Source organism: Plectropomus leopardus, chromosome 9 (assembly GCF_008729295.1).
Source record: "Plectropomus leopardus isolate mb chromosome 9, YSFRI_Pleo_2.0, whole genome shotgun sequence".
NCBI classification, from domain to species: domain Eukaryota; kingdom Metazoa; phylum Chordata; class Actinopteri; order Perciformes; family Serranidae; genus Plectropomus; species Plectropomus leopardus.
In genome coordinates, this window is record NC_056471.1 from 14793759 (window position 1) to 14820573 (window position 26815).

Genomic DNA, 26815 nt, shown 5'->3' on the forward strand with positions numbered 1-26815 from the left:
TCACCCAGGTAGTCATATTTATTCTGGGCCGGAATAAATAACTTTCAATTCTAACAGGTTTTACTTTATCTTTATCTTTATTGCTCATTTGTACATTTTGTGCTTAAACTAATATTTGCAAGATGATTCAGTATGATGTGACAACATTTTACAATGAAGCCCCCCCCCCAACCCAATCCTGCTTAGGGCCCCCAAAGGTTTAGGGCTGGCCCTTTCAAGACCTATACATAAATGAATAAATAAATGGGGTTATGTGAAAAGGTAACTTTTTGTTCTACCTTTTTTTTTTTTTTTTTTTTAAAAAAAGACGTTATTCTATTTCTGTTACTTTAGTATGTAAACTGTGGTCCTTTGCTTTAATCAACAAACCAATCAATCAAATGTTTTCTAGGCTTACAGAAACTTGGTTTGAATGAAAAGTGTCTAAGATTAATATCAAAGTGATACATTAATAACAGCTGAACTAAAATGAGTAAATAATGAATTGAAGAAAAGAACATAATTCACACACTGTAAAAAAAAATAATAATAAAATGAAATAGTTTTGTCACGAGTCGGTGTTTGTAGTTCTGACGCTGACCTCTAAAGGACTACAACTCCCAGGCTGGAGGAGGGCCCTTCACGTCGAGCGCACGAGCCTCGCACCGCAACAGCAGCAGCTGGTGCAGCCGAGGACGTTACTTTGTTACAGCGGAGCTACCGGAGAGAAAACGGCGGAGCCAAACCTCTCGGAAAAGTGTAAACAGTTGGGGGGAAACGGCGCAACCGAACGCCTGTTGCCGGGATTTAGCGATGGCAGCTGTTGTATGATCTTGCCAGCGGATTTGAACGTTGTGTTTTCGCCGGAAAAAAGAGGTCTTTCTCAAAGTTGAGCCGAAGAGGAGTTCAGGATGTCGGACTGAGACAAAGGGGTCTGGGGGGCATTCCCGTCGGAGCGGTGAGTGGCACATGTAAAAACCACCGAGATGAAAAGTTTACCCGGTGTCTGCCGCGTTGGAGAAACGGTTCGTGTTTGTGTTCAGATGTGTAGTGCCGTTGCAGTGTGCTGTTTTGTTTTATAAACGAGTGTTTGTGAGCTCGGTGGGCAGTTAACTTGTGTAGCCTCACTGTTTGGCCGCTGTCTCGTGGTGCAGACGCGTTTTGAATGATAACCAAAGTGTGAGATATGTTAGAAATATGTGGCTGGAAGTGAACAACCGTGTGAAAATGGAAATAGTGAAAGGCTGCTTTGATTCATTTGACCTGCAGTGTGGTCGAGCGGGTATTTAACTGAGCCATTTAAATTCCCGAGCAGAGAAAATGGCCTATGCAGGGAAACAGACATCTGCTACAAGATTAGCAATGTGTTTGAAAACTTTGTCAAAACGACTGTATTTCACAAGAATTTTTAAAAAGGAAAATAATAGCCTAATTTAAGTGTGGGTACAAACCCAAGCATCAAGTTGATTTGCTTCTAAAAATCTTTTAACTCCTTGAAACCTTAGCAAAAGGGCAATTAGCATCAAAAGATGAAATGACCCCAAAATTAGCAAGAAATTAGTAAAAAATTACAAGGAAATGACCTGAAAATGATTTAAGAATAAGAAACGAAAAAGATAAGAGGAAAAAAAAAAAAAGCAAAGTGATACATTTTCCCTAGCTTTAAAAAAAAAATCTAAATCTAAATCTAAGAATTTCTTGCGATTTGTAGATAATTTCTTATCAGGTCGCTCATTGCCTTTACCCCTCATGTTTTTGAAGAAAATCAAGCCAATTTGCTCGGATTAAAAAAAAAAAAAAAAAAAAAAAAGGTTAAATGAGAAAATTACTACAATTACTCTAACTTCGTCTTGTATCAGATGGTTTTATCCAATTTGAAAAGTATTTTCCAGTTATCCTCACCACTTTCAGGCCAGCATGCCACTTCTCTGAATGTTTGAACTTTGTCTTATTTTGGACATTTGTGTCTCAGCAGATAAAACTTGATTTTTAAAGTCTCCTCTGGATGGGAAAGATGGAGAGGGAGTTACAATGGTGGAAAGGACAGCTAGCTGCAGATATCCATCAATCGCTCCGCATCAAGGTGAGTCTGCTATTATTGAGCACTACTTTATTTAGAGGGGAATCTGTGGTTTGGTTAACAATAGCCTGGGAGCTAAACCTTGTTTCATTGTTACTGTTTAACAAAGTCTGACATTTACATTGAAAAACATTAACATCTTTCAAGCATTTTCATTCTCCAACAACCTGAAAATACAATGACTAGGCAATTCATCACTTAATGAATGAAAGAAAAGGAATCGGCAACAATTGTGACAACAGATAATTGTTTTAAATACATATTGCATCAAAAATGGCAATAAAACCAATTATTTAAGTCTTTTTGTGTGAGTATTTTTAGATTTTATCTCTATCCTATCATAATAAATTCATTATTCATTCATTATTATTCACATTTGGGTCGTTGATTATTGGCATGATAAAAAAGGCACTTCAAAAAGTCACAATAGAACTTACAGTGGACATTTTTTCCAATTTTGTGGCATTTAATAACCCAACTATAAATTGAGGTAAAAGAATATAATAGTACATATGTCAAAAATGAAATATCATTAGTTATAAGGTAAAGCAATTTATTTATATAGCACATTTCAGCAATAAGGCAATTCAGAGTGCTCTGCATAAAACATTAAAAACACTGACACGAAAATGAACAGAAATGAACAGACAGTTGATTTTCCATCTTTTTTGCAACCAATTGATCAAGAGAAAATTGAGACATTTTTCAGCATATTCTGAAATTTTAGTGAAAATAAGTAGCAAATTTATTGACAATGATTGTGATCATAATTTGCTAACCTACAAATATGATGGTCTGAACCAGCAGGCCTGTGTTGATATTCCACAGCAACATCCTAGCTTATTATACACCACACAATGTATTGAAAGTTGAGAGGAAAATATAATTACATGGTCCTGTTGTCTATTTAAACATGATCTAAATTAGATTACATGGAGGAGTTAAGGCTCATTAATTGAAAATGTCTTAATTAACCTTGAAGCGTGATCATATTTCTTCCCATGTGTCACTTTAATGGAGACATCTGTCACTCGACTGGCATCTTCGGGCTTGGACTCGGCTGCCAGCTTCACGCTGAGGGAGAGGAATACAGATCAGGTTTTAGATATCAGGTGCCTGAGTGTACCAGAGATTGTACGCAGGACTATAGTGGATCAGATTGTGGATCAGATGTTTGTGTGTGCTGTGTATGTGATTCATTCATTTATACACAGTTTACTCATGCTGGACAATGTCTGACTCAGAGTGAGACATCAATTAGACTGAAAATCTGCACGCAGAGCAGGAAACTAAACAACACGCCCACACTTTTCTCATATACTATAATGAGAGTCGGTCTAATGTTAGGTTTGATTGCTCTGTTTCAGCATTTTGGTGGAATCTTGAGCAACAGGGTCACAGCAGCACATGCTCACTGTAATGCTGCTAAGTTATATAAGGTAATTTAAGGAAATGCTTAAGATTTGAGTTGATTGCTTTATTTAGGCACATCTACAGGATAATACACTGTATATTCGTCTCTGTTTTACTTATAGTAGGTTTGTTTGACCATGTAAGGAAAGTATCCTGTGAAACTCACAATTAGGGCTGCAATTAACAATTATTTGTATTATTATAGTTATTGTTTGCGATTACACGATTAATTTTAAATGCATAAAGATACGTTTTCCAGGAAGACAGTCTTTTCACTCTGCACAAGAACGAGGGCTTAATTTTTCTCTACAGTGAGCTTACATCTACTCATAACATCACGTTGTCCTGGTGTTCCACTAAAGACTGAAGTATTTGTTTTTAAAGACTGTTACATCTAAATGCTCTTAGACCCCATTGCAGCCATATAATTTCAAAAGACAATTTCCATTATGAGTCATATTATTTGAGTCATATTTCAAGTGATAATTAAAATTTGCTTGTTTCTGCACCTCAATTGTGAAGATTAGCTACATTTCCGCAACTAGTCATTTTCATTGAAGATTATTTTCTGTATTAAAATTTATCAGAAACCAGTGAAAAGGACATTTTTTTTGTTTTATCTGACCATCAGTTCAATACATATTATAATGCAAGATAAAAAAAGGCTGTGAATTTTCACGAGTCATCAAATGTTTGACATTTTTGCTCAAAAAAGACTCAAATAAATTGATTATCATTGTTATCTGAAAGGTCACCTTGCTGGTCATTGACTGAAAAATTATTGTCGAAAACAGTCAACAGATAAACTGGAATTTAAAATAATTGCCAGCTTTAGCACTAAAAATTCACATTTCAGGATATCTATTTTGACCAGGTTGCTTTACAGCTGAACAGAGAAATGCTTGCAGAAACTTTTGATGACTGGATGTTTTCAGACGTGGGTAAGCTGAAAGCACAGTAAAATGAGTAATGAAAGGAATGGTGAAAAGAGTATCTGAGCTGTGTGTAAAAAGGCCTTCGCACAGTGTTCAGATTTCCTGCATGGCGCCTGCTCTCCCACAGTCTCATCCAGCCTTAATGACGTTTGCTGCAGCGGTAATGCCCTGATGTGGGAGATAGCTGTGGTGTGTAGCATGTGGCAAATTATCAGACATGCAAATCAGGCGGAGGCAGCTGTGGAATCCTTAATTACGGTGCGGGTCCCCCACAAAGGCACCTTCTCCACCCCACACAGACCCCCCTGGAGCCCCTCCAGACTCCAGCAGCCCCCACCACCCTTCACATCTACCCCCCATTCTCCTGCTGCCCCTGTACTCCCAGACAGACAGATGGACCAGAGGCAGAAGCAGTGGGAGGAGAGGAGAGTTTGGGGAGGATTGGGTGGTATGGTAGGTTCTGGCACAGAGGGTGGAGTGGCTGTATGTGGATTTGGTAGGGGGGTACTGTGTATTTTTAGATTCTATTGAAGTGTCAGTCTGAGCATCATCAAGCACAAATATAAATAGTTGATATTTCGCGCAAACCCGACAGTGATGGTACATTTTGTGCTCACAGAAAATTGTGTTTTGTTAAATACTGACTGTAGTATGCTTTTCTATGACTTTATTTTGAAATATGGAGATATAAAGCCACACTGAGCTAGCTTTAAAGTCAGGGATGTTTCTAAACAACAATCCCAACATGATGTGGATGTTTTCTGCAATTCTCCTCTCATGTGAGGACCCCTCACTGTGAGATTAATCTACCAATCCTCAATCTCTTATTAAATCCAAATCAAAAAGCCCTTGTTTTTACTCAGATTCCCAGAGAGCAAAAACATCTTTGAAAAACAAAAACATTTTTGATGTAAGAAGCTTAAATACAAAGAAAGAATAGGCTGTGAGTTTGTACTAAATGTTAGTTGTTTCTTACTCTGCGGCAGATTTTGAAACTAGATCCTTTTGCTCCTCTGTTTTCTGAAGCTGATTGTAAAGGGTAATTTAATGCTAATGCCCCCGAGTATCTACCCTCCACTTTGAAACACATGTAGCTAATTGAACATGAATAGGAGATGTGCTAGGGGTGAAACCTAATCCTATCTACAACTCAACTTCTACTGGAGGAACCAACCCCCACCACCACCACCACCACACACAGCACATTGCTCAGAGACCCCTGCAATGACCCAAATTAGCTCCTCTTGGCAGTGATGGTGAATTAAATGAAACTGAAATGAGGCTGAAACATAATAAAGAATTTCTTATGGTAAATGGATTTTTCCTCCCAATGTGAATATTTTAGACACAGCCGCGCTCCTGACAGCGGTTAAACTCAGTCAGCAGGAGACATGCATGGCTCACTATTATTATGCATATTCTTTACAACCCCCATGTCTCTCCTCCGCTTCTTCCTGCCCACCCTGCTCCTCTAACCCCCCTTCATCCCTTTTCTCCTCTCCCTCTCCAGGAGCTGAAGCTGCCGGTCTACCGAGCCCACTCTCCGCAGATCGGCATGCGGCGGTACTTTGCAGATTTGTTGGCCATCCTGAGTAATCGCTACCAACTATGTCCGACAGCGCGCCACCTAGCCGTCTACCTGCTGGACTTGTTCATGGACCACTACGATGTGGCCGTCAAGCAGCTCTATGTCATCGCCCTCTCCTGTCTGCTCCTAGCTAGTAAGTCCAATTTTTGCCTTCCTCTTCTTCCAGTAAATCAGTCTACATTGTTATTAAGTTGTTAGAAACATTTATTTGATGACCAGCTATTCATTTTACTTCTCAAGACTCCACATATTCGAATTTTTGTATTTAAAAAAAACTCTATTACTTTAGTGTAAACCTACATCATAAGTAACTTGACCAAGAAGATTTTGTGTCATCTTGCAAAGAATTGTATTTTGACTTTTGCAGTTAATGCAGAGGAGCTACATTATAAATTTTCTGTGCAAAGAGAGAAACTATCACTGTGGTTTATGCACAGATGGCATAAGGTGCAACACTTCCTCCAACAAGGCTAAATTGATTCACACTCAAAAGACCACGGTAGTGTGTTTTTAACTCCAGCTCCTCTCTTCAGGCTGATCTGATAGCCTGTGTCGACAGTTTACTGTAGCTGCAGTGTCGGGTCGACAAAAACAAGGTTTCCATTGAGGCAGGATGAGCGAACCATTGTTTTAGGGGAAACTGTCGGGGATTATGTTTGTGTCCGCAGAACTACATGTATGTCTTTGATCCTGGCTGCACTAACTTGACTGGGGCTGCTGCTGTTTCTTTAGTCTCATCCAGTCAGTTTGAAATAGTATCACACCTGCCAAGGTCAAAATGTCCTCTAATCAAAGGTGTGATTTTCTGTTGAAAACGTGAATTGTTGCAGAGGACAGCCAACCCACTGTCCTCACACAAATCACTTCTGTCCTCAGGCTAATTCTCTTATGGCACTTTTCTCTGCTTTCAGCCTGTTTTTCACAAGATGAGTCGTATTTTTCAGTGCAACACTGATTAGAGGAATACTAAAAAAAACACATAAATGTGTCTCAATATTTTACTGGCTGTCGTGTTTCGTCACTGTGATGAACATGAGCTCCGTAGTTTATTTTGACTAAAAAGCACATACACTGTCTTGCTGCTGTGAGCATTAGAGCTTGACCAGTATATAGGTAGGCCGATTTTATCGGCCGTTACGTGCCTCTCACAGATAGGTCAGTAGCGGCGTGCATGTTTTCTGATATGCACCGATATGAAAACATTTTTTACAGAACATATAGAATAACACAAAGCAGAAAACATGGCTTCAGTGGCTCCGACAGTCGTGTAATTACATAGTTTGTCCAGCACAGAATGCTCATTTTTCTATTTCTCGAATTGGTGGACAGTGTCGTGCTAAATATAATAATGTTAAATATTCTTTAATGAAGTTAGTTGTGTAAAAAGGCAGCATTCTGAAGGCCTGTTTTTCTTTCTGTTTTGAAATTAGTTTCAAAAATCCCATATTGGACAGTCTGTAATAAATACTGACTTGAACACCAACTATTTTTTAATCCAAGGCTGAAAATAGCCTCAGACAAATGCACCATTTCCTCCTGTTTGAGTGATGTATGCTAAAAACTACAGTGGCTGGCTTTTTTAGCAAATGACTGAGCTTGTGAAGCTATGAATTTATGACTGAGTCAGCTGGACAGAGAAGTTGGAAAGTTTTAGAGTTGGACTAAGGAAATGGGATTTGTCGACAAAAAACATAAATAACATCAGCCTTATTCTTTAAATTGCTGCCTGACAGAGGACATACTTGGCGATTGAACAGATTTGAAACAATCAAGTAAAAGCTTTGAATTTAAATTCCTGAATAGCTTTTTTTCCTTTGGCTGATGATGTTATTCTTTGGTCGTAGTTGCCTCCTTTCTTAAGCTGTTAGTGTTCTCTGCAGGAGTGATAACTAAACACGCTCTTTTGCTGTGAAATATAATATTGTCTCTGTGTTTCTTTCATGTAAAGCAGGTATGCTAATCATTCCTCCCCACTGATGTGTGGTGCAGGTTGTTTGGTAGTTATTAGTGTCTCTGTGTCTGTCTTGTGATTAACATACTGTGAGGTTTTCTGTACATTAGTGCAGCCCTTGGCATCATGGGTAATTAGACTAATGATGCCGTCAAAGTGGGAGTCTGGAATAGGGCCTGCTCACTTGGGAGGGCTCTGTATGCGTGTGTGTATGTGTAGTCGCACACAGGCCATCTTTGCAATCAGAGTAGTCTCTGTGGTGGGATAAATTTGAATATGAGACTTGAAAGCAGTTTTATTTAAAAGCAATCTCATGAGAATCCAAGAATAGCTTTGAGAGTTTGCTCATGGAGTGATAGAAATATTATCAATCCAACCTGGACAGAGGTTCTTCTTCTGTTCTCTAATAGATTAATCTGGTTTTCTATTGAATCTTTTGATTGTGGCTCTCAGTTAGTCAGGCTCCCTTCTCTCTGCTCTCCAGCCTCTGACTCCTCGAGGACTCTAGGGAGTCTCAGTCATGATTGATGAAGGCTTGAAAGGGCGTTTGATTCAAAGTTGTCTTGGGTTTTTATCTGTCCTGAGGTGCTTTGGAATCTGGCCTAGTTATTGAACGGCCTCCCCAGGTCCTGCTGCCTGTCTTTGACAGCCACATGCATTGTCTTTCTTAAAAATGTCCTTGCTTCCGCGCTTGGTTAATTAATCGCTACCTCTTTTGTGCCTCTCAGCAGTCAGTGCTTAATCCTGTTACTCTATTGTGTGTGTGTGTTTTTGTCGGTGCTTGTGTGTGCATGTGTTTGTTCATGGATGAGCTCTTCTTCATTTGCAGGAGTGAGATTATGGTCAGTTTTTCACTGTTATTGACTGTTGGGAGCTTATTTAGAGGCCTCACCTCATTCCAGAGAATCCAATTACTCCGAGAAACCATAATGCTGAGGAATTTAATGTGACTTTCAGTAAAGACCATTGTGTATACATCGCATTGTTAAAAATCAGTCCACATCCTCAAAGTTAAGTTTCTATTGTGTTACGGTCCATGACGTCCTGCAGTGATCACATCAGTCTTCCTGGCAGATCATGGTCCCTGAAGTCAGAGCTCTGCATACTGCAGCTATTTATTTGGGTAAATGACATCATGGATGTGCCTCTGCAGCCAGCTAGTATACATTGTCACCATGTTTGACTCTCTGTTTGTATTAGGGTTGCAGTGATGTGCCAGTTTTAAGGTATACTGTGACATAAAAGCTGACAATTATCCTACTGTGTACATTTGCACATATACAATATTGAAACAAAATGCAACAGGATAAAGAATCTCACCTTTATCTTAGTTATTTTCAAAAGGGAGACTTTAACACGTACTTACATTTTTTTTAAAAAAATGGTTTCAAGTCTAAATTACAGTGATAAAACATTTGTTCAACCAAAAGTAATCTTTCTGTTTTCTTTCCTTAAAGAGTCACACAGACTGATAATGATAATATTTCTTTAATACTGTATTGTAAAAACAGTGATATCTTCTGAGATGGTTATTGTACCGTTCAAATTTCATACTTTTGCAACCCTTGTTTATATATTTCACTAACTTCATTGTTTGGCTCTTTGTTCTGATCACTAGATGCTCGGTGCATTTCTGCAGCGTGTTATTGTTGAAACTGGATTTAATCTGTTTTGTTCAGTGAACCTGATTCTGCAAAGGGCCTTTTAAACAAAAAAAGAGCATCCTGTGAAACACACAAGAACCCCTGTCATACTGACTACGCAGTGCACTTAGATAGGCCTGGGAGCCCGAGGGTGGGGAGGATCTGTGTGCTGAGGGGCACCTGCCATATGCTCTCCGAGTCAGGCCTCAAACAAAAGCCCGTCAATGCAAGCAGGACAGCCAGCCAGCCAGACCCTTCCCAGAGAGGGGGAGGGGAGCAGAGGCTGAGGGGTAGAGGTTGTTGTGTTTGCAGGCTTGTATTTGTGTGTATGGGAGAGATTTGCTGTTAGCGAACATTGCTAAAAAAAAAAGGAGATGGTCGCTGTAGCAACCTTGTGATAAACCTCTGATTTATTTATTTATATATTTTGTAATCATCTAATTAAAATTCACACTGAAGTCTAATGCTTTAGAGAATTTTCCATTGAAAGGGCCCTGCTGTACCGCCACATAACAATTTAACGGACTCAGGCTCTAGTGGTGTGCTTTTACCTTTTGCTGCCGGCTCTGTTTCCTCTTGGTTCTCTCACCTTGTCAGGGACAGGGGGAGCAAACCAGTCCTGGGACAGGGCGGCCAGTAAAAGCAGCCCCACATCCCTGGGGGGTTGGGAAACGAGTGGAGCGGTACTTCAAAGGCAGGTCTGCTGCTGATGTTAAACAGGGTAGAAAGGGAGGGAGAGGTGGTGGCCTGCAAAATGGGACATGTTAGAACTGAACCACCCAGCAGGGTGCCCTGAAATGTAGATTAATAGGGAACCCACTTCCCCCTTTATCCCCCTCTATCCCCCATTTGGAGGCTTGACAATAATTCTGATTGAACTGTTGTCATGAGGGGCTCTCACAATTAAAGAAATTATGTAAAGATGTACAGATGGGCTTGAAAATGTTCATATTATTCATTACATTGGATGCTACCAAAGCATCAGTTCACCATTTTGATCACGAGAGCTTGTGTGTAATTGTAATCCACAAGTAGCATTAAGCTTTGTGTTTTGCTGTGTAATGCCTGAGGCTCTGTTTGCCCACACACTCCCACATCACTTACACAAGGTGCTTTACCCCCTCAGTGGATGGATACCCCAAAACACACACACACACACACACACACACACACACACACACACACACACATGCACACACACCAGTACACAGGGTTGGGTTTCTAAGATTCTCCTTGGTCACCCAGGCATTAGCATCAGGGGTCAGGGGTCGGCCCAGGCCTACATTGTGAGAGCCGCTGGGGCCAGGGGTGGCAACACGGAGATTCTGTGATGGAGCTGTGACCAATTTCACACTCCCAATGAAAGATGAACCGGCAAATAAAAGGAGTTTGAACAGCAGAGGAAATTCCTCCATGCCTGTCAAATCCAGGAGAAAAAGAAGGAGAGAAAGAGGAAGAAAATGAAGATTGCCTTTGTGTTTTTTTCCAGTTAACTCTTTTAACAAGATAGTATTAACATTAAATGATATCAGTAGATAGCATTAAAAAATGTTTTTTTACTTTCACTTATGGATTCAATTTTAAGCTCTGCCACAATGAGTCTTGTATGATCTAAATTTTTCCTCATTTTCCTTCAGGTTGTGCTTCTTTAGCCCCACAGCACAAAAACTCACTAACATCCACTAACATCTTACTTTTGTATTTAGTGGGAAAGGTACCAACGGCATTCACTCCAGGGACAAAAACTGCAGTAGTCACAGGTATTCAGGCTCTGATAGACAGTGATGGAAATATAACACCCGGATGGATTTGTTAATTTTAAACACTTTTCCATTGCAATACGAAGACACACCACCACAAATAACCACCTTTCTCTGTCCAAGCTGTGCTTGAACGTAGTTAAAATTTAATCACCACCAAGTTTGAGAGAAAGACTGAATTAGTAACACATATAAAAAAGGAGGAAGGCTCTGGTTGACGGGCAATAAGAAAGTAGTCGATAGCCTACTGTGAGCAGGTTTTCCAGGGTTTAAAAAAACCTTCATATACGTGCCATTTTTGGTGGAAAAAGGGTATTGTAGTCTCAAGGCATGTCTCTTTTTCTATTAAGACCAAAATGCAGTTAGCCAGTTAGCACATAAACAACATAATAATCCAATGCTGAAAGAACAAAACATGTTTGCGGTGCACCAGTGAACAAGAACACAACACACAAATAATACAGTACAGTAAAACTGATTTGTGGTGACGTTAAATTTAGTTTAGAGGATCAAAATGTGCTTGAATTACATACAGGTAAGTCTGTGAAATGAAGAGCAGCAGAAACGGAGGTCTTTGTGTGAGAAGATCAGTCTCAGGTTTCCCAACAGCCCCTATCACTCTCAACCCATTCTCACCCCAACCTCCACCTCCACCTCTCTCCCAAACAGCACACCTGGGAGGAGGCCCTGCATCCTGCTCTTACCTCTCCCTAACCCCTGACCTCTGACTTCCCCCTGTTTACTTGACCTCTTCTCGTCATCACCGTCACCTGTGGGTGCTGTGAGGACAGATAGGTGTCCTGTAGTTGAAGTGTATGGAAAGGTAGCTGGTGTAGTAAAAAAGAGTCATTTTTTTCCCTCATCAGTGTGTCTTGCCTGCTCTCTGACTTAAGATAGGATCATTTAGCGCTCTGCATTCCAGGTAGGCTGAACTCACAGGAGAGGAATGCACACAGCCACACTGACAACAGTAAAACAGTGTGAGGGGCTGCAGTGGTGTTGTTGCTGCAGGGTATCGGTGAAAAGATGACACATGAATGAGGACATCCAGTTCAGTGGTTTATCCATCCAGCGACAAAAGCCCCCTGCCGTGTTGCCCTGACATTGCCGTGTCTCGGCCTAAAAGTTGCACAGGAACACACCAAACTGACACCCGACACACGAATGTTCTGCGCCTGCGTGAGAGGAGATACCCTCCATGCCAGCAGACAGCTGTTGTCTGTAATCATTCAAATCAAGAAACTGAAAGACAGTGAGCACATTATAATATTGAAAGAACAAAGCATATTTGTTGTGCGCCAGTGAACAACAACACAACACATCAGGAAATGTTTCTGTTAAGAGCTCAGTGGTTAAAGAAAAATAATCTTTGATCATATAACATGTTTGTTTCAACCTCACTCCCTCATAACTTAAGCTGTATGCTAACATTTTTCACTTCTGTTTCTCTTCTCGCATGCTGAGCTGAATGGCCTATCAGAGTGATTATATTTACTGACAGGCTCCACGGCCGCCGCCGCCTATTCAAAATACTGAATCGGAGGAAAAAAAGCCGACGAGGGCCAGCAATGTGCGACACACTGCGCCAATGACTCTCGCCATCTGCCCAACGAGGGTGGATGGACGACCGTTAGCTTGGTGTGTCATGGCCTGAAGACATTTGATATGCCGATATTACTCACACTTTAGGAGCATTCTTTGGGCATGTATTAAGGCCAATTAGAACATTTGTCTCAAATGGGGATTTTACCGCAGTTTGGGACGCACAGCCTCTTACCTGTTTCATGCAAAGAAGCAAAATGTCAAGCGACTGCAGCTATTGCACGATTCCATATTTTCACTAAAACAACGCATTAGGGCTATGCACGACTGCATGTAAATGGGGAATATTGGCGGAATATTGATTTTCATTAGCCATGTAAAATAGCTTAGGAGTATTGTGTTTGTCTAAATAGTGCAGTACTACAAGGTATTGAAATTGATGTGTGTGCCATGTATATGTTGGTGGATAGAGCTCAAACCTTTTGGAAACAGACTGAAATGTGTCTTTAACATGAGGTACTGAAAACTATCCGCAATTAAAATTCAAGATCACTTTATTTGTCTCAAGGAACATTTGTCTTGGATATAAAGACAGCCACATAAAGACAAAGTGTGGTAACAGATTTTAATCACATTGTGCAGATATAGATAAAGTAAATGCTTTAATTTTCAGTCAGATTCTTAATTGTGTTTAGTTTTTATGGGGCAGATATCACATGCTAATACTACAGTAGTCAGCATTTCGGGAAAAAAAACTATTTTAAGTGTGTTTATTATGAGACATTAAACACCAGATCTTTGATAAATTTAGCAGAAATGGGGGTGCAGGGGTCCTGTAGAAATACATATATGTTCCTCAAACCTAAGTATTGAAAAGCATCATTTTGCCATCAGTACCCAAAGTCAAGTTAGCACCAGAGCTAAAATGATCAGTGGATTAGTGTATCTACAAAATATTATCCAGCAGGAATCTTTACCAATTTACCATTCAAGTTTATGATGGATAAAAATCCAAAAATGAATTCTTGCAGTTTCTCAAATGTGAATATTTGCTGGATTTTTTGGTCCTCTATGATTGTAAATTGAATTTTTTTATTTTTTGGAGTGACTGAAAAAGCGTCGCCTTGGGCTTTAGGAAAATATGAAGAGCAATTTGAACCATTTCTTCATGATTTTTTACCAAACAAATAATCGGTCAAATAACAAAGACAGAACAATGCATGATGTGTGTAATAGGTACTTGCAACCTTAATTAGCATTTTTATCTTACATGGGGTTGTGCTACAGATAAAGTGGAACCAGAATTAACTTTTTTTTGCCCAACTGCCCTGTGTTTTTTGGGTTTGTTGTCTTTTTACTTGAGCCCCCTGTGGCTGCACTCCTGCTGTGCCAACACATTGAAATGAATGAGACCACAGTTAAGCCATCAGGCTGTGATACACACAGGAGTCAGTTCTTTTTAAAGTAAGTCAAACCTGTTTGCGGCTTTAATCAAACTGTACATCTGTAGGTCCCTCTGAAGTTGCTTTGTTTTCAAAGCTCCCCATGTCTCTCATGTGCTCAGTCTCCCACAGTAGCAAACCAGAAGAGTAATCACAGAGCACAATGAGGAGATTGACTTGCGCTGTGTCTCTGAAGATCAAAGAGGCTGGGGTTATGTGGAGATTGGGGGCATTGATGGCTTTTTATGGCAGCGTCTGTGTGGACATAGCAGTCTAGCAGCAGACAGAGCCCTGATCCAGAGGATATGAGGGTGAGAGAATGGGGCAAGTGTGGACTGGGTTGTGGAACGAGCCCTGGTGGGTGTAAACAGCCCTGTTTCATAGTGCTTCCTGTTCTGGTGGAGAGATCCCATTATTGCCTCTCTGCTAATTACCCCTCTGGCCTGTGTGGGGCTGCTGTTCCCCCACACCCCTCCCCTCATGCTCTCTCAGCCATTCCCTCTTCCTCTCTCCTGCCTTGCTTAATGGTGGGTCGCAACATCAGTGGTAAAACTCGCACTTGTCGGTAGGAAGACGCCCCGCTCACTGAGACGTGAGCTTAAAGAGGTAAACGAGGTCCGTGAAAGGCTCCGCAGACAATTGATGCTTGGAGTATGCACTGTATCCACTTCTAACTACAGCTCAGAGCAGCCAATAAAGCCCCCTTTTTGAATGTTTGGTTGCCATGGTTGCAGATTAAAGGCCAAGATTTACACCAACAGAACAGTTGTTGTAATCCCCAACTAGATGCATATTTTGACAAAGCTAATACATAGTTTAAGTTGAAGGGCACTCACGAGCACAGACCTCCACCAAGGCCAGTACTCAAGTCTTTCCATTATACAAGTCTGGATGTGTTCCCCAAACACTTAGAACTAAAGGTATACTATGCAGGATTATCGGCAACTGTTTGTTGGCACACTTGCCGGTGAAAGTGAAAGCCAACCCCAAACTCCCTCTCATTTAGCTTTTCGCCTTGCTGTATTTGCATCTTTTTTTGTTGTTGCCCTGTGTCTCTTGAGCCTAATTTAAACAGAGATCGCACTATAAGTCCATTACAAAGTCCCTCCTTTATGCTGCCTTTGCATTTTTACACAGATCTAAACAACGGCGGCATCGCAGGACTCCGAAGGAGAATTTTAAACAGCATGCAGGCATCGCAGAAGCAAAAGTGCTGTGATGCAAAGTTGTGTGCTATATGGTCCTAAAATAATATCACCATATTTCAGGGTATATTTATGATAACAGTATTCTTGATAATATGAAAAATACTGAAAAATATGAAAATTATTTTATTATTAATTACAAGACCATGCAATGACAACACACAATGTCACAATAGAAATGTTTTTAACATATTAAAAATTATACCAGTATTATTATTAACAATGTAATGCCACACCTCTAATGGGCATGACCTTTAACACAACAGCATTTGCCTCTAGTGTGACATGGAACATACAGTATCTGTCAGCAGTTCTTTCTAACAACAACAACAACAATAATAACAATAACAATAGCATAGCGTGGCAATATCAGTCATTTGCCATCCCTGTTATATGGCAGCTGATCTCGTCCCCTGGTCAGTGGGTAAGGATTTCCTGAGTCTTATTATTTTCCCCAATTTGCAGACATTTTTGACTGATGCTTTTCTTCTTTGACTTAGTTGCTGACTAGTATTTGGTGCCTTTTAAAACTCCCAGGGGTGGGTAGCACACAAAACACCTCTGTAAAATGTCACACCCATTCTGCTAATGATCCCATTCTGCTGGCTATCCTGTTTATACAGACATCATTTCAGCACAGTTACTACCTCCGGAGAAAATAAGGCTATACATGCAAAGGGCAAAGTCTCTGCAGATAAATACACTACCACACAGTCTAATGAGTCATTAGGTCTGTATGAGGCTACTTTTTTATTTTATTTTTATTTATTTTTTTTACGAAAAGTCTACATTGTATATCTTATAGTCAAAATATGGTTGTGCCTGGTGGAAGCCTCATCACTCCAACTGTGCATGTGTTTTGTTCTTCTAAATTGGAAATATTTAAAATTTTAAGTCAGATTTTAATTTGAGGGAAACCTGTTGAGAAACCTCGCCCTTATTCTTGAAGTTTGAGCAAAGGAGACCTGCTGAACCCTTGGATTAAAGAGTGAGTCACCCCTCTTTATTGGTCATTTGGACCCCTGAGGCCTCAGGCCTGTTGCCATGGAAAGGAGGATGTCTTGGGGTGGGGAGGGGGCTCACCATAGTGGCACCGCTGTAATGTCTTTGAGGATATGGAGTGAATGAGATGGACAGAAATGTTGGGGATCATGCTGACTGGGATTTTTTTTCATAGAAAGCGTAAGGCTTGTATAATCCACAGTAAGTGCAACACACTCTGTAAGCCTACAGTGACGTTTCCCTGTTAGTGTAATAGCTTAGCTTTATAGCCAGATGTTCAGTAATAGTCAGCTTAATTGCTAATGCTTAGCAGGCACTTTAGTTTTGTGGAAGCTGGAGTAAGGCTCTTTGGGGCTCACCATAAACCCGCACCATGTGGCTACATCTGATAATATTCATTGTAATATTGAAAGAAAGCAAAGATCTCTAATCATCACCAAATATCAGGATGGCTGGTTTTAACTTTGGCTGAGACCAAGAAACCATTTTCTGTTTTTTTAGCCTGTTTATTAATTTTGGGGATTCTTCCTGAAGATGTAATGATTTGATTATTTACATAGTTGTTAGTAAGTGTGCCTCTGTAGTTATCATTTCCAAAAAAAGCATCTTACCAGTAAATTAACTGCAACTTTTATTTTCATTATTGCTCAAAGCATTTGGGCTTTTATACATAAATGATCATCTGTTACATTCAAGTCATTTAGCCATTTTTCTTTAAGTGAATGAAATCCCCCCAATAATGATATTAAGAGTAACAATTTTCAAAGTTGCTAATAGAATCAGTCAGCCCGCATCACGTAACCCAACCCATCTTCTCCCCTGTGCTTCAATCCCCTACGTGTGTCAGACCTCTAACAAATTATGTTACAAGGCTAAACATATTTCTGTAAGGAATCATTTTTACCCAGTCTAGATTTAGATACACTCAGGAGCAGTGTGGAACAGTCAAAAAATGGGTGTTTGGCAGGGGTATCCCAAATCCAGGTACAGTACAACAAGATATCCAGAGAAAAGTGTCATTGAAAAGATGGAGCCCAAAATTTTGCACATTTGAGGAGCTGGAATGTGTGCCGTTTTTACCTGATAACCTAAATGATGAATTGATTATCAAAATCGTCGCAGACTAAATTACTGTTGGTCAGTCGTAAGATTATTTTAGCTTTGCAAAAAAATACATTGTCATGGGGAAGTGTAGGACATATGTTGCCACCTCAAACTGTCATTTACAATGAATTGCATTAGATGCTGTTTAATAACATTGCTACATCTCTTCCTTTCTTTCCAGGTAAATTTGAGGAGAAGGAGGACCGGGTTCCCAAACTGGAGCAGCTGAACTCTCTGGGCTTTATGTGCAGCCTGAACCTGGTTCTCAACAAGAAGGATCTGATAAAAATGGAGCTTCTGCTACTCGAGACCTTTGGCTGGAATCTGTGCATGCCCACACCGGCCCACTTTATTGACTACTACCTCCATGCCTCAGTGCAGGAGGGCGACTTGTACAACGGCTGGCCCCTCTCCTCCCTCTCCAAGACCAAGGCTTTCATGGACAAATACACTCACTACTTTCTGGAGGTCTCACTGCAAGGTGGGTCAAGAGGAGGAACTGGACATTGCTTTGTTTGTTCCATATTAGTAGGACATGAGTTTGTGAAGCTTGTGGCGTAAGTTTGATCAGATCATTTATGAAACTCTTGTCTCTGGGTTCTTGTAGACCACGCCTTCCTGAGTTTCCGACCATCCCAGGTCGCTGCTGCTTGTGTGGCAGCATCTCGTATTTGCCTTCAGATTTCCCCAAGCTGGACGACGGCTCTGCATCTACTAACAGGCTACACCTGGGACCACCTCACCCAGTGCATCGAGCTAATGCTGCTGTAAGGAACACACACACACACTCAGTCAAGTAGAGAAAAAACGGTGAAACAGAGAGCCAGACTGGAAGACGAGTCTCTATATAGTTTGGTTGCCATGGTTTTGGATTATTAAATGCCTGTTGCTTAAACCAGCAGAGGCTTATATTGTTGTTTGTATCATCTGACAAAAGCCTGTCCCTCTGATAATCCTAGCTGATAGCCTCAGTGCTGTGTAAATTAAAGGTCGACGCAATCTCCAGTGTTTGGGATGTTGTTCTTTTAAGATTTTTTTTTAGGGGGGTGGGGCTCTTTTGCATTGATTACATAGGGCAGAGTAAGCGTGAAAGCGGAAGAAAGAGAACAAAGGGCTTCGTGCTGGAGTCGAACTCGCAGTTGCTGCAATGAGAACATAGCCTTTTGCACAAGGGGTGTCCACTCTACCAGGTGAGCTATGGGCGCCCCTGCAAGTGTTTTATTGAAATGTAAATGCTCAGTCAGCCATTAGCAAAAAGCAGTGATGTAGGTTAGGGATAATGGTAATAATGACTGAAATGGATAGTTCAGATGTTTTGAATTGGGGTTGTATCAAGAGGCCCCTTGTTCATTCCTATAAAAGCTGCTCAATTTCACATGAAACCAAAAATTTCAGTGTCATGAAATTACCCGGATGTTCCACATTAATGGATCCATAGAGGACGCACACTTGAGAGTTACAGCGGACGAGCATGGCTTAATGCGCCCAAGTGGCTAACTTCTGCAGGTTGAACTGAAAACTTCCAGTTTAGCACTTAGCTAACATCAATGGAGATTCATTAAACTGAATCTTGCTATCCGACCGAATAGATGATGAAATATGTCATTTTGTAGGGGTTTCGTGCATTTAAAGACGTCACTTTCCCACTTTACCTCACAGAGCACAGGAGTTGCTGCTCTTCCCTGATCAGTTAGTTTGCGCTGTGTGAGCTAATGTGGCATTCACAGCAGTACACCATTTAGCTTCTGTGCTGGTAAGGGAGATTAGAGGAACACAGCTAATTTTGAAGATCGATGACACACTTCTCAAAGAAGGCTTAGTTATGGAGAGGCACATTAGGCGGGTTATGGCGGTTTATATGTAGCAACATCATCATGCAGATAATTACTTTAGGTTACATGGAAAAACGTTTTTAGAAAGGCTTGGGAAAATCACAGTTTGACAGTAAAACATATGTACTTGGACCAGAATTTGAATGCTTGGATTTAACTACATTAAGAACACTACTGGGAAGCTATAGAATCATAAAAACCTATGGTAAATAAATAAATAAATAAATAATGGATCTGCCCTTTAACAACTGCAATTAAGTCTCAGTTTTCTCGGTCAGCGGCTGTGTGTGTTTATTTGTCTGCATCTGTGTAAGTGTAATTGTTTGCACATGTTCACACTACTTGTGTGGGAATAAAAAGGGCTGGTACGAGCCGATCTCTGACCTGGTAATGGGTTTATATTTCTGGATATACACTTTGCTCTCCCCCTGCAATGTAAAGGTGGTTATACTTTCTAATTTGATCGATTTAAGTGATCTAATCTTTTTTATGTTTCTTTCCACAGTGCTCATGACAATGACGTTAAGGAGGCCAACAAGACCAAATCGACTCCTCCTCACCGGCCGTCCTCTCTGCAGTCTCAGCCTCAGACCTCTCACCTCTCTCCAGTGTCATCCATCCAGAGACCAGCCTCGTCGTCCTCCTCCACCTCCTCCACACCGCAGCTGCTCTTTCAGCCAGACAGCTTCCCCCTCTCCCAGCATTCCCCATCCCTGTCCCAGCTGCAGGTGCTGGCGGACTCCCAGGCTTTGGGGCCTGTGGTGAGCATGTCTCAGGACTTCCTTCAGAGCCACAGGATGGGGCTCCTAACTGGGGCTCCTTCCATGACTCCTGGGGGTGGGTTCCCCTCCTACTCAAGCCTGACCTCGGGACTCCAGCCGGGGCCTCGCGCGCTGCCTCTCCAAGGCCCCATTTCGGTGCAGATGGCCCTCGCAGGAGAGCCTCGTCACTGTCTGAGTATGGCCTACAGCGGGGGCTACCTGGGCGCCCATCACACTTTTACAGCGGGCTGCTTTGACAGGTGACGCCAGGAGACGGAGAGGGAACACAAACCCCTGCGGGAGTGCACTGCTATGCTTCCGACCCAATTCCCTACCCCGAAATATCCTTTTACAGATCTCCTCTCTCTCTCCGTCAGCTCCGCAACACCTTCAGCTTGTCCAACTCCCTCGTCCCTCACACAGAGATGCCTCAAACGCAAGCAGAGGTCCAAAGGCAAGACAGACCCGGTGGAAGTCATCACACTGACGTGACAAATGCTCCACCACTATGACATACTGACGCATTGCAAAAATGTTACTGCCATATTTTGAACCGTTTTTTTTAAATTTGTGTTATCAAGAGACTGTCATCACTGTGAATGAGATGAAAGCAGCAGTGTGATCGAACACCCACCTCATTCAGTGCCTCCTCTCAGTCGTGTGATAGCTGAGCCAATTTTAGAAGTGCACAGAACACAAAGAATCTACGATAAGGATATCTTGCTGCTTGACTTTTTAAAAAAAATTTTATTTCTAATCCCAAAAATTGAACATTTTAGAGAAGAAAAAAATTGGCAGTTTTTTTTAGCCACCATATGAGAGAGGTAGAAGAAGAAAAAGAGAGAATTTCACGTGTCCTCTGAGTGTCAGCGAGCATTGATCCTGTAGCCTCTGTTTGAGCTGAAGGGCCCCTCTGAGAATTCCTCACCACACAAGCCCTCAGAGGGGAAGAAGAATTCCTTGTCTCGAGCACAGCAGGTGAAGTCCGCAGCTGGATCACGCCTGCGGTGTTTTTTTTTCTTTTCTTCTCTCTCAGTCCTCATCTCTTCTCTCCCATCTCCAAAGTCGAGCCTTGTGGCAAAGCCTTCGCACACCCGGGTGAAAACGTGTCTCTGACAGCTGCAGGCTTTTGTCGTACTTAAGTTTTAATTTCAGTGTCTCCGGCACCACTCAAAGAATTTAACACAAACTGATGTGACTGGACCAGCATAGTGACGAAGACGTGGACGTTGTTAGTTTATTGTACATATGAATTGCTGCTGCCTTCTTATGAATTGTTGGTTCTGTGTCTGTGTTAATGACTGCAATGTTTACATAAACCACTAAGTATCAGGGAGTTAAACAAGATTACTTGAATATGATGCCATTGAAACATGCCATAGCTTTTATTTATGATGACTCATTTATTGCTTTTTATTTCATTTTTTTGTTTGATATAGAGTAGCTTTTTATACCAGCTTAGAAACACACCATTGATTAATTATAGTTTTCTTTGTACCTGTTCATAGAAACTGTTTGTTCAGGCTCAGGTTTCAAGGCTGAAACAAGCAGCCTTCCCACGATTCTCTGCTGTTATGCTTTAAAGTGGATGCTGTTGCAGCATCTGCGGGGGCTGGAATATTCCCCCTCTTCATCACTGGACCGTACTCTGCTGACAAGTCGGTAACTGAATGCATGAAACAGTCTGTTTGCATCGTAGTGGAACAACCTCGTGGTCGCTGGTTTAACACAACATCTGTGGGCAGTCGACGGTAATTGCTTCCCAGATTTCTGAAGCTGCAATCTTCCACTTCCTGTCAATGTATAAACACATCCAGATTCCCGGTCAGTCACAAGCGGTGCAGTTGGTTACTATGGTGATACCTTAAATGACCGTGGACCCCAGGTTCTGGGATGTTGTTACCTAAATAAGGAACGAAACAAATGATTTTTTTCATCTTTGATCAAAGGTCCAGTGTGTAGGATTTACGAGGATAAATTGGCAGAATTGGAAAATGATATAATAAGTATGTTTTCTTTGGTGTATAATTACCTGAAACAGAGGACAATTATGTTTTCGTTTACATCGATACAGGGAACGGGTTTTTTTCTCCACGGTGACAGCCATGCACTGCCATGTTTCAAACAATAGCTCTATACAGTGCCATTCACGCTTTTGTGTTTCCATGTCAGCCTTCGTAGTTAGCGGCCCCTCCGTCACAAGCAGAATCTGAAGAACTAGTAATTTTTAACAAAAACTGTTTTTGGAGAGAAAAAGGCATCTACGGATAATTCAGCTCCTGGTAAAAACCTGAAAGCCTGGATTTTTAATAATCAGAGAAAAAATGTGAGCACACATTAGCGAGCATATATATTTTAAAAATGTGAAACTGCTTTATTCAGTGTTTCTGCTCACCTGGTTCTTTTGTTATGGAGAATAAGATATCTCAGCGCATAATTCGGCTTCCAGTAAAATCCTCCTGAACAATGAACACTGAGGGAATCCTAATCGGGATACGTATCAGCTGGTTGCTGTCTGCATTTCTCATTGCTAGATGACACTAAATCCCCATAAATCTTACACACTGGACCTTTGAGGCTTTCATTTTTTCAGTTTATTTTGTCCAGAAAGAAAAAGACAGAAAATAGTAAAGAAAGAAGAAAAAAAAGTCAGTTACAATTTCCAACAGCTCAATGTGATGTATTCAAATGGCATGAAACTGTCACTTTTTCGAAGCAGGAACCAGAGTTTTGGGGCATTTTTGCTTAAAAAATGACAAAAGCTGTAATTTTCTGCTAATCAACTAATCCACTAATCAAGCAGCTCTACTGTGGCCCCCCAACTTCTGCAACGATGATGATGACTGAATTTATTTTGCTGTGGCCATGTCGTGCCTTGTCCTCAGCAGTTTCCGTTGCTGAGCTGTGAAGCTTAAATTCATAATCAGACGTGCATCTCTCAGATAACACTACATGAAGCCTTCTGAAACTGCAACTCTTATAATCATGACTCATCAAACAGCTAGATATTGGTTTGTTTTCTTATCACTGAAAGGGACATGCTCGTGTTTTTCAGTGACATGAACTAAGATACTATGCCTTTGTTTGAACTTTTTTTGTACAGTTTTGTTATATATATTTTTTTACATTTGTCTTCAATGTTTTTTAGTTAAAGCTTTTTGTGATTCTCCTGCTTAATTCTGTTGGTGTGAACTAATTTTGTTTTTTAGAGTTCAACTTGCTCTTTTCTTCATAATTCATGAGCAACTTCTCACTGAGGTGTCAAAGGTGCAATATGTTGTTTTCCTGTTGAAACTGACCACAGCCATCACTGTCTCGTGTACACCACTGGTTCATCTTTTGTAACTTATTTTTGATAATTGTGTGATTTGACTTGCTGTAGCTCCGTCTCCTCTGGAGAGCAGCGGGCTCTGAACACAATGAATATGTTGCATATTGCAGCCACCTCTTTTGAGTGATAGATATTACTGAATGCTTTTGTCTTTTAGCTAGAGGTGCATTCCCCCTCCCGTGAAAGGTGCTGATGTCACTCACCCCAAACAACACGTGTCTAATGTGATAGTAATGAAAACACAAACACCACAAACTTCCAATTTATATTTTTGTATTATTTTGTACCAATTTGTAGTCTTTTATGTGCCACCGAATGGTAGAAGGAATTCTTTTATCATAACGTGCCACTGAGAAATAAACACAAGTGAACTGAGTTACTGAAGGTTGTGTTTCTTTTGAGGAAGCATGACTGAAGTGCCTGCAGCTTTTAGGGAAATTACAGTTTCCACTGCATTGCTCCAGTTGGTTCAAAGGGAAGACAATGCAGCCGCTCCAGTGATAAGCCCAGCAGGCTTTACACACAATCCTCCAGCTGTGACCGCATGCTGTCAACACAGCACATCATCCACTGAAACAGTGGAGCACTACAACACACAGAAACCAGTGGTGAAGTGTGACCAAGAACATTTGCTCGAGCTCTGGACTTAAAGATTCAGTGGGTAGGGTTTAGAGGGCTATACTGACAGAAATGAAACAAATGTTTTATTAGTTTTAAAAACCTGAAACTAAGAATCGTGTCAGAATGAAGGATTTATATCTAGAGCTGATGTATGTATGATGTGAGCTCACCAATCTGTTTTACTCTGCGTATCAGTCTGGACTCTTTGCCACCCCAAACACTTTCCAGAAATCACAATCTGTTCGGGCCAATCAGGGATCCACACCATAGTTGGCAATGTAAGCAGCCAATCGGGGACTGCGTTGTAGCTGATGATGTAGCATGCAGGCAGCTGCTGGCACAGCAGTGCTGCTCCCGTAGCAACAAGTGCTAACTGCAATGTTAGCAGAGTAAACACAGCAACAAGTCAAGTTCAATCAGTAATACAGTCAATTACAATTAAAAAGGAAGGAAAAGACTTAATTGCGTTTTTTCTGACTGGATTTGGCCAAAGCATGATTTACAGGCTCAGTTTGTGATGAAGAGGATTCTCCTCGGTACAAACCCAATGTTCGTTGTTGTTTGGCCACTGATTGCGGTAATGGAGGAGCAGATATGAGCTGCAAAGATGGGGATCACTGCCGTGCAGACCAGTGTTCACAATGCTTCAGACAGACAACAAGGACGCTGCCAGCTGGTGTTCAGCAGTCAGCTGGGTGCTGAAAAAGAAATGCTGAGGTACGCTGCAATCCCAGTGTATCGCAAAAACTTCATGGGGGTTGTTGTTGACCAGGAACAAGTCACATACAAATAGTAAATCTAAATATGTTGCATTTTTTAGACTCTTACTTTCTAACTGATCAAATATTTGTGTAGTAGAGGCTAATGATAATGTCAAAGGAATGTTTGTCAAAGCAAGTACAGCTGCCCACTAAAATCGTTTGGCGTGGCAGCGAGTCCAGACCGATACAAATTGTTGAGCTCACATCAGGATGGTTTTACCAGGCTAATGTTCTGCAGTAGTTTAGAACGGACAAACCAGACACTGGCTCTAGATAGGGCCATTTTGCATTTTCATGTCGGCCACCGTATTCTCCTACATGTTTGATACACAGGCAATATTTATTTGTGTAAGCTCACCGCTAGATGCCACTAAATCCTGCACACCAGACTTTCAAATACCATTTTTGCAATGGAAACAAAGAGATGACTGGTTTGCTCTGTGGATCACAATCAAATGTAGGTCACGAAATAGTATCGGGTCCTCATGGAAGACGGGAAACAACAGGATAAAATGAGAGAGAAATCCAGGCACTCCAAGCATATGAGAATGTGAAAAAACAAGGAGGAATTACATAAAAAAGCCTTTATAACAGTGTCTAAATCATTTAAAAAAGCCAACATGTTTCTACCAAACACCAGTCTTTGTCAAGCCCTGATGCTTTTTTAATGATTAAGACACTATAATAAAGGTGTTTTATTTATTATTTATTTTAATTCCTCCTCGTTTTTCACGTTCTCATACTCTTGGATTCCCTGGATTTCCTTCTCATTTTATACCATTTTTACTCTAACTTGAGTTTTTCTTCACTGCAACACTTCCAAGAGAATCACCTGTAGTTACCCTGCAGATCAAATTTGACATATAAAACATATGAGGAGCTTTTAAAAAGTGATGAAATAATCCAGATCTTCGCAGCAGCATACAAGGTTTTAAACTTAAAGGAATTCTTCACCCACTAAATGACCATTTGTGAATCAGTTAGTCGTGCTCTTTTGCCTTGAATTTGAGAAGAAAATGGTTGTTTTCTTGCATGCACTCAAGGAAAATGGTGAATATATTTATGTTCCAACATTTAACAACAGCAAAATGATATCAAAACACCTGTTTACAAGCTCTCATTAAACTCGTGCAGTGTAATCCAAAGTCTCATTTATCCGGTCGTATGCTAACAGATGTGCATACTTTATCCACCACTGACTAAAGCACACTTTGTATTTGAGGTCAAATCAAAAGCGAATCATTTAATCTCTCATTCCCACACTTGAAACTATGGGTGGAATAATATATCCATGAGCGGTGCTTCTTTTCCCTCTCCAGACAAAGTTATTATTCAGTGTCTGAGAAACAAGTTCAGTCTCTCTTCTGCTTCTGGACTCCGCCTCCACATCGCACTCAGAGCTTTCTATGTTTTATGGCATTTTGATCTATAGAAATCCATTCAGTGATGGGTCTCTCTCTCACACATGAGACATTATGCTCCAGTGTAATGCTTGCAAATTGACCGCCCTGCTCACATTGGACACAGTACAGTGGACTGTGGACACTCTGTCCTCTCAGAAACAGCAGGATATCTATTTTATTATGAAACTGCGGACTTGTCTGATAGTTTTCTCTTGAATCACAGATCTTGAACATAACCGTGTGCAGGTGCTTAATCATATCAGCTCACAGATCTTTAATTAGCATTAAGTTAAACAAAAAAAGATTTTTAAAAAGAAGCACAACATTCCTCCACATGAGCCTGATCAAAATGTAATTAACTTGGCAAACAGATTTAAAGAGCAATCAGTGTTTGGCACTCTATTTATATGATTTATGTATTTTTAACAGCATTTAGTAAAAAAAGGTGTGTATTGATGCTAA

The 26815-nt window shown here is 40.8% G+C and overlaps 1 protein-coding gene across 2 annotated transcripts; it reads left to right on the forward strand.

The window, feature by feature from the left end:
* The first annotated feature begins 686 nt into the window (after positions 1 to 686).
* Positions 687 to 23924, forward strand: ccnjl (cyclin J-like). 2 transcript variants are annotated; one of them, XM_042493674.1, is made up of 6 exons: positions 687 to 937; positions 1952 to 2062; positions 5918 to 6128; positions 17826 to 18125; positions 18252 to 18411; positions 19982 to 23924. In XM_042493674.1, exons 2-6 carry the CDS (start codon positions 1985 to 1987, stop codon positions 20499 to 20501), a joined length of 1269 nt encoding a protein of 422 aa, XP_042349608.1. In that variant the 5' UTR covers positions 687 to 937; positions 1952 to 1984; the 3' UTR covers positions 20502 to 23924. The 2 variants fall into 2 exon arrangements, with proteins under 2 accessions (XP_042349608.1, XP_042349607.1); XM_042493673.1 differs by having other exon boundaries at positions 1955 to 2062.
* Positions 23925 to 26815: the final 2891 nt, after the last annotated feature.